Source organism: Fusarium pseudograminearum, chromosome 2, assembly GCF_000303195.2.
Source record: "Fusarium pseudograminearum CS3096 chromosome 2, whole genome shotgun sequence".
Classification (NCBI taxonomy): Eukaryota; Fungi; Ascomycota; class Sordariomycetes; order Hypocreales; family Nectriaceae; genus Fusarium; species Fusarium pseudograminearum.
Genome location: NC_031952.1, coordinates 3,720,656 through 3,733,421, shown reverse-complemented (window position 1 = coordinate 3,733,421; position 12,766 = coordinate 3,720,656). Strand labels below are relative to the sequence as shown.

The 12,766-nt window shown below is 47.2% G+C and overlaps 6 protein-coding genes across 6 annotated transcripts; 1 reads left to right on the top strand and 5 right to left on the bottom strand.

Moving 5' to 3' along the window:
• Nucleotides 1-305: 305 nt before the first annotated feature.
• Nucleotides 306-668, bottom strand: FPSE_06700 (uncharacterized protein; the record flags this gene model as incomplete). Its single annotated transcript, XM_009259818.1, has 1 exon — nt 306-668. The coding sequence occupies one exon, from the start codon at nt 666-668 to the stop codon at nt 306-308; it is 363 nt and encodes a 120-aa protein (XP_009258093.1).
• Nucleotides 669-1,237: 569 nt separating this feature from the next.
• FPSE_06699 (uncharacterized protein) lies at nt 1,238-2,109 on the top strand (the record flags this gene model as incomplete). The annotated part of the gene is made up of 2 exons (XM_009259817.1): nt 1,238-1,616; nt 1,673-2,109. 2 exons carry the CDS (start codon nt 1,238-1,240, stop codon nt 2,107-2,109), a joined length of 816 nt encoding a protein of 271 aa, XP_009258092.1.
• Nucleotides 2,110-2,450: 341 nt separating this feature from the next.
• Nucleotides 2,451-3,293, bottom strand: FPSE_06698 (uncharacterized protein; the record flags this gene model as incomplete). The annotated part of the gene is made up of 1 exon (XM_009259816.1): nt 2,451-3,293. One exon carries the CDS (start codon nt 3,291-3,293, stop codon nt 2,451-2,453), a length of 843 nt encoding a protein of 280 aa, XP_009258091.1.
• A 985-nt stretch (nt 3,294-4,278) lies between these two features.
• Nucleotides 4,279-5,572, bottom strand: FPSE_06697 (uncharacterized protein; the record flags this gene model as incomplete). The annotated part of the gene is made up of 2 exons (XM_009259815.1): nt 4,279-4,699; nt 4,755-5,572. The coding sequence occupies 2 exons, from the start codon at nt 5,570-5,572 to the stop codon at nt 4,279-4,281; spliced, it is 1,239 nt and encodes a 412-aa protein (XP_009258090.1).
• A 2,183-nt stretch (nt 5,573-7,755) lies between these two features.
• FPSE_06696 (uncharacterized protein) lies at nt 7,756-8,997 on the bottom strand (the record flags this gene model as incomplete). Its single annotated transcript, XM_009259814.1, has 5 exons — nt 7,756-8,072; nt 8,124-8,377; nt 8,429-8,631; nt 8,694-8,921; nt 8,974-8,997. 5 exons carry the CDS (start codon nt 8,995-8,997, stop codon nt 7,756-7,758), a joined length of 1,026 nt encoding a protein of 341 aa, XP_009258089.1.
• A 1,894-nt stretch (nt 8,998-10,891) lies between these two features.
• Nucleotides 10,892-11,989, bottom strand: FPSE_06695 (uncharacterized protein; the record flags this gene model as incomplete). Its single annotated transcript, XM_009259813.1, has 4 exons — nt 10,892-11,131; nt 11,190-11,516; nt 11,569-11,850; nt 11,909-11,989. 4 exons carry the CDS (start codon nt 11,987-11,989, stop codon nt 10,892-10,894), a joined length of 930 nt encoding a protein of 309 aa, XP_009258088.1.
• Nucleotides 11,990-12,766: the final 777 nt, after the last annotated feature.

Genomic DNA, 12,766 nt, shown 5'->3' with positions numbered 1-12,766 from the left:
GTTCTTGATAAAGCTCTTGGTCTGAATCAACTCCCACTTGAACGAGCCCTGCCCCAGATATGGATTCATACAGGGCCTTAAGTTTCTGCATATAATTTTACAGTGATTTATTTTGTTGGTTCTCTTCATCACACCATCTCAATTCAACAAGATAGCAAAAGTTCCTCAGATGACCCTCGTTTGTCTTCATATCTGTGGGTCGCCCATAAATAAAACCACGCTATACTGGATATCGTACTGTCCGAGTAGAGGCACAGTAACCAACAGCATAACACACAGACCCATGACCCTCTTCTAATTCCATCTTACTTCAGCACAACCTCGGGCTGGGGATCATCCTGCCTGTCCCAAGGAAACCCATTTTTGAACAGAAGCTCATCTTTAGATTTCTCCGTTGACATGACCACCACACATGAATAATCACTGACGTTCATGCTCACAATATCATAGAGACCCCGGGCGATGTGCTTGGTGACTTGGATTACCGCCTGATTAACATGTTCGTTTGTACCAGTGCGAAGGGTGCGAAAGTTGGAGTCGCCGTGCATATTGATATAAATGACATCGACTTTCCAGATAACGGTGCTGCCAGTTGGATCGGAACCAGGCCATGTGGATGGGTTGGTAGAGGGGTCGACTGTATAATGAATTGCGGTTCGGTCTGACATTGTCGAAATAGATGTGCAAGATGCTATGATTCTGCTCGCCGAGGTTGGAGGTGCTTTGCATGAAGCTGAGATGGGGCTGGAAGAGTCCTCGCTTTATATACCTATGCTAGATAACTGTTGAACCAATCAAATGGATCTTCAAGAATGTGTTGGTTGATTACTATCTCCTCTGATTGTGCCTAGTCACCTCTTTTGAGCTGACATGATCAACTATTCCTAATGAGATCTACCAAGACATGTGATCTTCCTCATATCTTCTGGGGTTCGGTTAGTTAAAACACTTGACGCATGTAAATAGTCGCTCCGCTTTAGCAGCCTTATACCGCCTTATAGAGCCGACTTGGCAAACTGGTTAGTCCTTAAACTGCAATCTTATTGCAGGCTACCTGCTTGGCAGTCCCATTAAAATAATATGATTGACACATAATTCAGCTACAGTCAAAATTGCGGGTCATTGCATTTTTCTTATAATTTGAATAAAGCGCTACTTTGCCTAGCTCTCCGCCTGTTTCCTATCTTTTCTTTCTCGTTTCCACGCCTTCCAACGTCACTCGTTTAGTTATAGCGCAATGTTGTCTTCTAAGCTCTTTTTCGCCTCTCACTTACTTCTCGGCGCGGGTGCTTTTCTTGTCTACCCGACTTTCTATGTCGAAACATGGATGGAACATGGGTTGAACGAGGCTTGTGGAAAAGCCCTCTTGACAGATATCGACTGCGACAGCAATCTCAATGGAATGGGACGCACTGGGTGGCAGGGACTGCTCCGAGGTGACGATGATTTCACTATAACTGATAGTATTTGCGCCCCCAAGTGTGGCGAATCTCTTCAGAAATGGACTAAAGCCGTGTCTGAAAACTGCGACCCACGATCACTCGGTCCCATCACTCTGGTCGAGGGCCGGATACAGCTTTGTGATAAGGATGAAAAGACAGGAGAATACTGCAATGGTAAACACAGCAGGTGTTCTTCCAATTACAGTTCAATGCTAACACACCCCTCTAAGCTATCATTGATCCGTTTTTGGACCTACGTAACGATGAAGTCCTGGTTCCCGAGGATCTTTGCGAGCCATGCTATGTCAGACGTATTTGGAGGTTTGATATCAGCCATTATAGTCCTGCCAACAGCTGGATCGAACATTCTCGTAACCGCATGGACAAGTTCTGTCCCAAGTCTGTTTTGGCCCAGAAGAGTGCAACCATGGTTCAAGACATGTCGTTTACAACAACAGACGCTGCATCGGATTCTTCGACAGTCCCAGAGAAGGTTACAACTACAGAAAGCGCCATTGCAACCCCAGACACCACCGCATCGCCAACAGCCGAGATATTGGAAAAGGTCACTACTTCAGTGGAGCCTAATGCAGGTGAGAGGCTTGGTTATGGGAAAGCTGAAATATATCTGTCTTTCGCCTTAGTTCTGGCAGTGACTATATTTTAATTTCTAAGCTCTGTAATTAGACCAGCTAGGTTGACTATAACTGCAGTTCTTTACCAGAGATAGTTACTATAAAACGTTGGTGCTGAGGCGTGGTAGGTTTTCGTATGGAGAAATCTATTGAAGATGTGAATTATATACTTGAATTATAGAGGTAAAGTAATCTAACACGAGTATTGTGCGGATATGCTAAACATCCTGGAATGTTGCAGCATCGAGGCTGGCGCCGTTGTCTATGTAGCTGGAATCAAAATAATATGGTATTATGCACATACTGAGATTCCATCTACTTGATAAAGGTAGAACAAGTATCGTCGAGAGCAACCCATCCACCCTCCACACTATCAGGGATGTGTGAACACGGGAGCCGCCTGAGTGGTGGTTGTTGAGCCCTCAGCGGGAGTTTCCGTGCCGTCGATTAGTTTGAGCTCGACAGAATCAAGGTAGGCACCGGCCTCAGCACAGTTGAATCCAAACACGACATTAATGGGAAGATCCGCATCGATCATGTCTTGGGTGATTGTGCAAGTAGTGGCTATCTGGTACCAGTCTTCGACGGCACTCTCAGCGCTCTTGCGGACAGCTGAACCAGGGACAGGAATAATGCCTCCCACAGATCCCCTGAGGCATGCCGCGATGATGTTACTGCAGCCGTCGCCGGTTTCGCTGAAGTAATCGACGCGAGTCCATCCCTCGAGCGAGTATGATCCTGCCCTGAGTGCCTTTTTGTTGATCTTTTGCATGATGATATTGCCGTACTGGGCACCATCTTTGACGCCAAACTCGACTTTCCCTAAGGCTGCGCCCTCATAAGCACCGCCGGCAAGGACCAAGGTGTCGTCTTTTTCGCTAATTAACTCCCATGGGGCAGTTGTGCCATCTTCAAAGCCGGCATTGGTGATCAGGGGTCCATCGACTGTCGTAGTTGTAGCAGCAGCCTCGGAAACGGTTGTCGACGCCTCAGTGGTGCTGGTAGCATCTGCAGTAGTCTCCGCGGCTGTCTCTGTCTCGGTAACGAAAGTGCCAGTCTCGACAATGGTGGCAGATGCGGTTTCAGTGTTGGAGGTAAAGCCAGCAGAGGTGGTTTCAGTGGTAGATACAGCGGTGGACGATGGTTTACAGGGGCTAGCATTGGCCATCGACGCCAAGACTGCAAAAGCAGAAACAATAAGCTTGTTGGAAACCATGTTGAAAGAGTGTGAGCAAAACAAAATAAACGAGTGACTGGCCCAAAGATGAATTCAGATGAGAGCGCGAATAGGGACAATCACCCTTTATATCTCAATGCCGAATATGATCTTAGCTCGTGATTTTAAAATGACGATAGGGCCTAGACTCAATAGTTTGAACATAAGCCATGGAGATGTAGTTCAGCCGCACATAAGCATATTATGGCCGGACAAGACTAATGACTTGACAGGAGTAGCGCTTCAATAGCCTTGGAATTCCACCAATTGCAACCAAAAATGTTACTCCTTAGCTGATTTGACCACGCCATTCATTTAACTATCCAGTAAGGATACCAAGAGCAATGAAAAACACTGCAACGCCAACCCCTGCATCAGACTTTGTCTAAACAATTATGTGGATGGAGATATATGTTTTGATGCTAGACTGGCCATCAACATGTAACCCTATAAACAATACTGTTAGATTCGTACATGCAAAACATCTTCGAACGCAGCGATTGACGAGTCATTGCCGGAAAGGGTTGGTTTGCTCTGACCTTGCATCTTTGTAATACTGTAACCAAGTGGCGATGATAGCAAGGATCGGAAAGCCTACCGAACTAATCACCAATGGCATTCTCTATTTTAGTCATGATCAGCAGGAAGTTGACTACAGGGCGTCGTATCGAAGCTCAGCCGTCACTGATAGGCGGCAGACAGCGTCTCACCAGTAACCGAAGAACGCATCCTTGGGAAACTGTCTGCTAGCACCGGCCTGAACTCGTGCAGGTCAATTCTTTATTGTCTTACAAACAAGGCCATCGAGAGATTGAGTTAGGTAGCACGGCATAACTCATGGCGTCAACACACATAACGATGGTCGTACTTAGAAAAAAAGCAAGTTTCTTTGTAAATTATCTTCTGTCCTGGAAATACATGTCTCCCTATTCTCCATACTCCGAGCCCCTGGCCAATACCGTTGAAATCCCACAGTCTTACTTTTTCACCACGCCAAAACTTCCTGAAGTCCTCCGCAAGACAAGCTCGAACAAAGCTCCTCATCCTCCATGTTCTTCTTCGCTCCCTCCGTATCGGGCAACTTCTGTCGAGCCGGCCAAATTTGTCTTCCAGCCTCCCTCTCAAGCTTGACATGGGCATGGATGGCGTCTCGGTGTCCATCCTGGAATGACAAAGGACCGTGTTCAAGTCGGGGATGAAGCTCGCCGCTGATGAAAACTCCAGCTTCGAGGTTTCGCTGCGCGCCGATGCAAAGTTCCTTATCCTCAGAGACTACTCGTCGGTACATGTCTGCAATCAGATGGAAATCTTCGTCGGAGGATTTGCTGTTGCGGAAGACTTGGTAGTGCATTGATGAGTGGGTTGCTGATGTGGGCACAAAGCGCTGGATCATCATGAAATGGGGACTATGAAAGGTTAGCAAGGCTTGTCTAATTGAAGTGGAAGTAGGTGGATACTTACAGGACGACCACCGAGGCGTTGGGGTAGAGATATGTGCTTGCGAGTTGAAGACCGGCCTTCTTCTGCTCCTCGGTCTGAACGCTCGAGTGTTTGATCCATTCCTTGTCGGCATCACACTTCATCTTTCCAAGGTCGGCAAGAGTAGGCAAATCAGGATGCGTCGTAGGACAGTGATAGCACTCGTTGAAGTTGTCGGCGAGAATCTTCCAGTTGTAGTTGCCCTCCATGCTATACTCGTAGTCGAGAACATAGTCCTCAAACTTGACCTTGTTCAGTCTCTCCTGCTGGTCGATGCCGTCAAAGTGCTTCTCCCAAGGCTCTGGGTTGTCGGAGCTGTCGAGGTTGACCCAGATGAAGCCATATGCATCGATCTTGAGGTGAATCTTGAAGAGACCGTTCTGGCTCTTGTCGAATCCATCAAGCACATCGTAGTTGGGGGCCTTGGCGAGGTTGCCACTCAGACCATAAGACCAGCCGTGATACTTGCAGGCAAAGATTGACGAGTTTCCTGAAGTTCCACCCTGGACGACTGGGAAGGCCCGATGGCGACAGACGTTGTGAAAGCCGTTCAAGTTACCCTTTCGATCACGAGCGACGACAAACTCGTAACCTGTCGTGTTGAACTTGAGCCAGTCACCAGCGTTAGGGAGTCTGTTTTGGTGCGAGACGAGGAGCCATTTCTTGGAGAAGATGGCGCGCCGTTCAAGCTCAAACATCTCTGGGGAGGTGTACCATGTTGAAGGAAGGGCACGGACGGGGGTTCTGTGGCTTTCGTCCGTGAAGTTCTCACTCTCGATGTGGAGCTTGATCTTGTTCATTGTGACTGATGTTGATGATATATGTCTTGTTGGTGGTTTCTTTTGTCAAGTGTGAGACTAATGCAGTAAGTCTTGATGAACTAGAGAACTTTGTTTCTGGAGTTGAATGGAATATTGCCAGATTCTTATAGACAACGGCTCGCTTTCTTGCACCGCTCAGCTGATCAAGCCATGAGCGAAATGCCGGCTTCTAGGCCAACCCCCTATCATCGGATATCAGTTCCAGGCGACTCCATTCCGTATTTCGGACTAATTTGAGGCCAGTGTGGTTTGATGGTGTGAGGAGAGAGCTTGTCAATGAGGTCGTGTGACAGAAGATCAGCCAAAGATCAAAAAGACAAAGAACGGGTCACGACACTAATCGCAAATGTCCAATTGGTCGTGACTCGTACCTACATAGCGTGCAGCCAACAAACATGGGGTTGGCATATGCGAACGAGGGGTTCAGTGTGCGCCACTGACTTATCGATGTTCGGTCGTATTGGGTTTAGACTCACCTTCTCGAGGTCCATGAGCCGCAACAGGCAATAAACGAGACTTGTCGATGCTGTTATTGGTCAACCCCGCACACTCGGGTTCTGAAGCCGAGAGCCAGGCTCACCAGGGACTAGAACCCGATGGAGCCGAGATCGGTCGGGGGCAAGAGAAGCGCTGTGATGTGTTGGTATTTCGAGCTTATCTATGACATGGCCTTTCCTGAAGTGGTAACCGGAGGGCAGACTGTGCATATAGAAAGATATCGTGGCATTCTTTCTGACGAGGGGAGAGTTTGGGCCCGGTGAGGTTGATGATCATGTGCGTCGGGTCGTCGGGTTCAGAAGACGACGAGAACGGGGTCCTATGCCGTTATGTCCGTATTGAACAGTACAAGGTGTAATGATAAAGGGAATTCCCCTTCTTCCCATTTGATACTGGTTTTCCAGACCCCGGGGTATATGGGTTCAAGTGCCGAAGTTCCTGCAGCCTTCTCGGTGAGCGGTGTCAGAAGAGGAACTAAGTTTGTGGACGGGCGTCCCCAAAAGGGCCTGGATTTGGCCATGCTATCTTGGCAGCAGTCAATAACACCTAATAGCATTATACATTTGATATGCACCTGAGACAAGAGCAAGAGCAAATGCTACCCTTTTCCATCTCGATGTTTGCTGCGATACCGCATGCAAGTTTCCTCGGCCTTGAGTTGATCATCCATTGTGTTCCGAGGATCCCGTCCATCGGGATTGCAGCCGATGAAACCACACCTTATCTCTTTGAATCCATGGCAACAGCAAAGTGTTTCTCGTTTCACATTGGACCTTGACGCCACAGCCGACTTCAAGACTCCTCATTATCATGCCCGTAATTCCACAAAATACCTTATATCAGCCCAAACATAGTTCATCTTGGCATCGCGTGAGACTGTTGAACCAGTCAAACATAGCTCCAAGCTAATTCATGTGTCAAGCCACAATTTAAAGTAACAAGCTTTCGAGTCAACGGGAGGGGAACACCGATAAGAGGTTTCGTCGGTACTAGTTCCCTAGTGGCGTTGAACCCGTGATCAGTTGAGGAAGATAAGATGAGGGTTCGCCTTTCAAATGCATCCCTGCCTTATCTGTATCCCAGGATTTTTATTCTTATCACCCGAGCCGGAGCGAGTCATATACCCAGTCAGGATCAACCTAGACTGCAATTCGACTGTTGTTCTACTCTGCCCTCCGAAGGTATCTATGTGGCTTCCGAGTCCATTTGTCCCGCTGGGTGACCCCGAACTTGAACTGCCGAATACTCTACTTCATAGTCATGTGAGGGGATCATACACAATCATCGAGGGGTAGAACTGCTATGGCTTGCGGAGTACCTGTGTCCAGATGCCGTTCATACCTCGATGTCTTATCTCAGCCAACATGAGCCCCAGGTTGTAATCTGAAATTCATGGTTTTTCTCTGCCGGCACCCATGGAATGGTGGTACTCATGCATCTGTTTCCAATGAACGAGAAGGACAAGTCCAATGTTTGGAACGGAATAAAGCTTCTTCCGATGTCTTATAATGTGGTTCACAGACATGTGCAGACCCTGCTTTGACTCGAAGTCATCACGCTCGGTAATGATACCTCAATAATATTGTGCAATCTATACAATCTCATGGCTCTGGGTGATGTTATTTCTATAATTCTATTGAAACAGGAATATAATTTGCGTCTTGCTATGTATTTGACGTGATACTATGCGTCACAAACACACTTTTCCCATCAGCGTTACGTTCTACGTCGGTCAGCTCTGTCGAGTTTCCACCACGAATCTCGGTGACTAATCCGATTTCATCGTCTCTCACTCCCCATTTTTGATAGGCTGACGGTGGATGCCTTGTTCGCGGTGTAGCATTGTTGGCTGTTCCATTGGCGTAGTCACTCGATGGCCCTGACGATTGGCCAGGTGATTTACCACGTGAGATAAATCTTCGAAGACCGGGGAGGCAAACAACTATAACGGCTGTAGTCATCTCTGCAGTGGATAAGATGTCTATTAATCGGTTAGGTTAAGAAATCAGGCTTATGGGGAGAAGAAACATACTGCCTGACTCGTCTTCGAGTTCAAAATCCGTCGCATTATATGCGATGAATCGCGAAAGACTAACCATGAGGGTGATGGCACCCAGAGAAAACACGCCAACAAGGGCAAGCTTCTGTTCCTTGCGAAGGGCAATATGCTTAAGAAGGAAGAAGGGATATAGAAACGCGACCAAATCTGTAGACCAGTTTAGGACCCATTGGATGACAAAGGCGGCGTACGAGTTCCATGTCGACTTGAGTTGGTTCGGGATAGACCTATGATAGTTAATTGGTGATTACAGAGTGCATTCTGATAGAGAGCCATACCAGTTGTCGGAGATGGGCTGACATATAAAGGTGTCGGTAAGGACTGTCGCAGTGAGACAGCAGCCCAGGTAGATGGACACTGCCAACAGCGCGTTCTTGAGTCGTCCAGAAATCCTCGGTATCAAATTCCAGTAAAACATGGTGATGGAGATCTTGGGGAGGTAGATTCCGATGTCGAAAAAGTACTGCGCCACAAAAACGATCTACAAGACAAGCGAATGTTAGTTCCTTGGTCCCGTCTCGGCTAACAAAACATATCCCGTACCTTGAGGTATTCCTCTGAATCGACGAGAAGCTCGGTCGTGTAGGCAGGGTTATCGATAAGGATCCGAAGGGCCAATGTCGAACAGATGAACCATCCCAGTGTAAATACCCATCCTGCCCAAGCAAATAGATCGGTCGGTGTGAAGATCGGTTGGTGGGAGAGTACGCGCGCCCAGCCTCGGAGGATGAGAACAGCAAAGGTCAAGACAAGAAGAATTGCCTGGATAGCCTGGAGGTTGTTAGTACAATGATGGGTTGAGGGATTTGGTTAGTGTACATACAATTGAAGCATTAATGCTAACCATGCTGAAGGCTTTCAACAAGGAGGATCACCCTCCCCGCCTCTAGAGCAAATAAACGAGCGTAGATCAACAACAAAAAGCCAAAACAAGGGAATGGTTACATTTGGAGAAACATGAGAAATAAAAAAGAAAATGTCGAACAAGGGGAGCGTAGATCATTCCCCGGGGGCTAGAGCATAATTAATGAACCATCAGGGAAGTCTGGATCGTTAAAGTTTTCCGTTGGTCAATATCACTAACCAGAAGGATTTCTAGTGCTTTGATAGTCTGTAGCAAGTTGTGCTGCAGTCGCCGCTAGCTTCGCTCCAATCGATCTTTTGGGGAAGGTCGCTGGCTCGAGTGACAGTTGGGAAAACAAGCTTACCAGGTGGATTTAGGGGGTACTTGGCCTAATCGAGGAGGTGTTGGTCAACGAGATGTGCCCAAGTCTTTCATCCTGGCTCTATCCACATGTTATCTGAGACCATCTGTTGGTTGTGTCAGGATTCATTACCTGGTCATTGGAAAGTTAGAGGGCTGAACTGAATCTAAAGAGGTTGCTTGCATGCATACCGTCGATTAGGTTAATTAATTGCTGCAAGGTTAGTAGATTCAGTTGTTGATCAAAGAGGAATGCTTCCGGACGTCAACCACGTGTGTTAACCTTTGACTAACTGCATGTCATTGCCTCATCCTCGGCCACTAACAAATGCCTCGTGCTGCGGAACTAAGCCGTCCACTCATTACCGCTGTGGCTCATTCTCTTCAGCCGTTTCTGGGCACTCGCACCGGCGCCAGGCTAAGAAGCACTGACTGCCAACACTGTTCCGCGGGTCAAGTTCTCGCTCCGAGACATTCTTTAGACTGTCTTCTACTCCATAGACTCCCTCTCATTCGCCATTGGATCAACGTGTTCCCTCCCTCGCTTCCCGACAGATCGTTCTCGGCCCGTAGACCCTGTTGGGATTATCTACGCGTGCGTGGTCAAGCCTCTGAGTTTTGACATGCGCTTTTGTCTAGCGAAACGTGGTTTTATTAGACTTTTTTTAACATTTCTACACTGGAATTTCGCAAAAGATGTTTGGCATGACTATCTAAGTACTAACCTTTCTCGTCTTTCTTTGCGAAGTTTATTAGGTAATTTATATGTAGTCGTCTTAAAACATCTTCATGCCAACGTTAGCGGAAGGATCTGCGGGATGCAATCCAGTGTTCCGCGATGGGGCATTGACGATGTCCCTGGCCACCATTCCGCAATTAATAGAGTATGGAACTAGTCATTCCTACAACGTAATTTGTTCAATTCAGCTGCCAAGTCGACGCTGTAACAAACGGGGCTACGATATTTGCAGTTGGTTCAAAGTTTCTAGGTTGTTTCTTAATCCCGCAAGTTCCCGTCGGCGGAAATGAAGAAAGCCCATGCATTTAACCATTGCATGGATCACTTCGGGAAGAACACCCACTGTAAACAGGTTCCTGGTTCCTTGCATATTGTGCATAAAAAGAACTCTGACCAACTGTGCGGCCATGTCTTTATCCAGTGATCTCGGTTTCATGTCTGGAATCGTTCAAGAGCACCTCTCACTTGTCATACTTTTCTAGATTGCCGATGTTGATATCCGGTCGTTTCCGTGGATATCATGCTACAGCTACGAGTTTATTAACAATCTTCTTCTTCAATAGAGCCAACTGCAAATAACCAGCGTCGCCCTCCACGAAATTGCAACATGCATGCACCCAACCAACCATTTCTTCCAATACTACGTCGTCGTGATCAGTGCCACCACTCGTTGTACGCCCAATAAAATAGCATCTAGGTAATTAACACACGACTTTACCGCATTTTCAGAGCATGGAACAATAGTCATATTACTTGACTCGTATCTAGGTATGTTGCATTACCTGCAACACAACTAATCTAGTAAACCGACTTGGTCTTCCCGTCAAGAACATCTCGGATGTGGTCTTCCAGACTTTGTCCTGTGAGAGAAGGGTATAAATCTTTAAGAAGAACATATCCAAGATAGACAGCATTTTCGGCCGTGTTGTCGCCCCGAACGCCCCAAGACATCCAATAATCCAGAACTGCTCGGTTCTGCGACAACTCAGCTGGGTCTTGAATCTGTGCCAGCTGAGCTTCGATTTGTTCCTTGGACATCTGCGAGGATGATGTTAGCTTTCGTCTGCTTTTCCAGGGTTGTTAGGAAGTAGGCTACCTCTGTGCGCTCTGGCTTTTCACCAGTCACCTTCTCGACCAGTTCAAAAATCTCGTTCTGCGATTTCGCCTCTGTGTATGCAAAAACCTTTTTGTTGATGGTGCGCTCATCGCTGATGATAGCGGCAACGTATCTTCCAATGTCATCTAGATTAACCAGCGCAGATGGGTTGTTCCCACCGCCGATAACATTGTTGTTCGCGAATGTGAGGCGACCTTCGAACTTTCCAGACGGAACGTTGGGAAGTGTGACCTGATACCACCAGCCGACATCAATTACTGTGTAAGGGAGATAGATGCGCTGAATGTGGTCTAGAATCTCTTCTTTCTGCAAATTGATACTTGTTAGTCAAGTTACGGACGGCTTCGTCGAGACTTACAGTATCGCGGGCCTTCATAACACCTCGAGGTGCGACAGTAGCAAAGAAGCAAGGGACATATCGCTTAACGCCGGCCGCCTTGGCTGCATTTGAAAGAGGAATCTCGTCATGGAGTGCCTGATAATAGATGGCCGAGATGACGACATCAATGCCTTTCAAAGCAACCACGAGTTCATCTTGGTTACCTTGAAGGTCAATGGCAACAATCTTGACACCTTTCTCTTTCAACGCAACGGCCGCTGGTTTCTCGATCGAGCTAGGTCGCACTAAAGCCGTAATATCCTATTCGTCGTCTCGTCAGCTATCACGTCAACCGAAAAGGGAGGGTTGCGCTGCATACAAACTGGGTGTCAGATTCCAGGAGGGCATTGACGATGGACCTTCCGGTAGCGCCAGTGGCTCCTACGATTGCAACTTTCATTTTCGTTTTGTTCTTTTATTGTTGATGGATACTGTTCATAAAGGTCGAACAAATAAAGACTTATATACGTCAAGTTAAACTCCGCAAACTCCGCAATTTACAACTGCCGCTCCGCCTCCACTCGCTGGAGATCGTTAAGCGGGCTGGTGGGCTTCGTTTTTAGTGTAGCAATTGGAGAGGTGAGGGGACTTGGCATCGGCTGTCGCGGACTTAGCGTGGCCTGGAGCCGAAGATTTGATGTCAAGTGTTTTTGCTTTCTTGGGTGCATGTTTGTTTAGGTGAATCAGGGCAGCACAAACAACTTGGAGGTTTTGATCTTGAGAGGTAGATGGTGTTGATGAGACATAGAAAACAACTACATATTCACTGACCCATCACATGTGTGTGTTCAGAGGATGTCCAAGCCTTTGACGATGGGTTCAGCCAGTTGCAATAGCCCCTCAATTATCCGCTTGCTAATAATAGCAGATGAAGCCAATTAGATTCGATGCTGTCTTGAGAGGAGTATTGGAATCGTCAAGCAGTCGTCCAATCATCACCTCTCAGATATCGACCTGGATCTCTTGCGCCTAAACCAGTATATTCTTATAGGTTGCACCCTTCTCAATAAAGTCCAATCCACTTACTTATAAACTTCGAGCTATATAGTCCGTTCGTTCTGAAAATATATTATATATACTTGATAAGAAAGTACTCGTATCTCTAGCAAGACACAGTCATGAGAAAGGCTTTGATGACACGATCTTAGAAGGTGGTTCCAGAAGCGGGCCCTAGTTT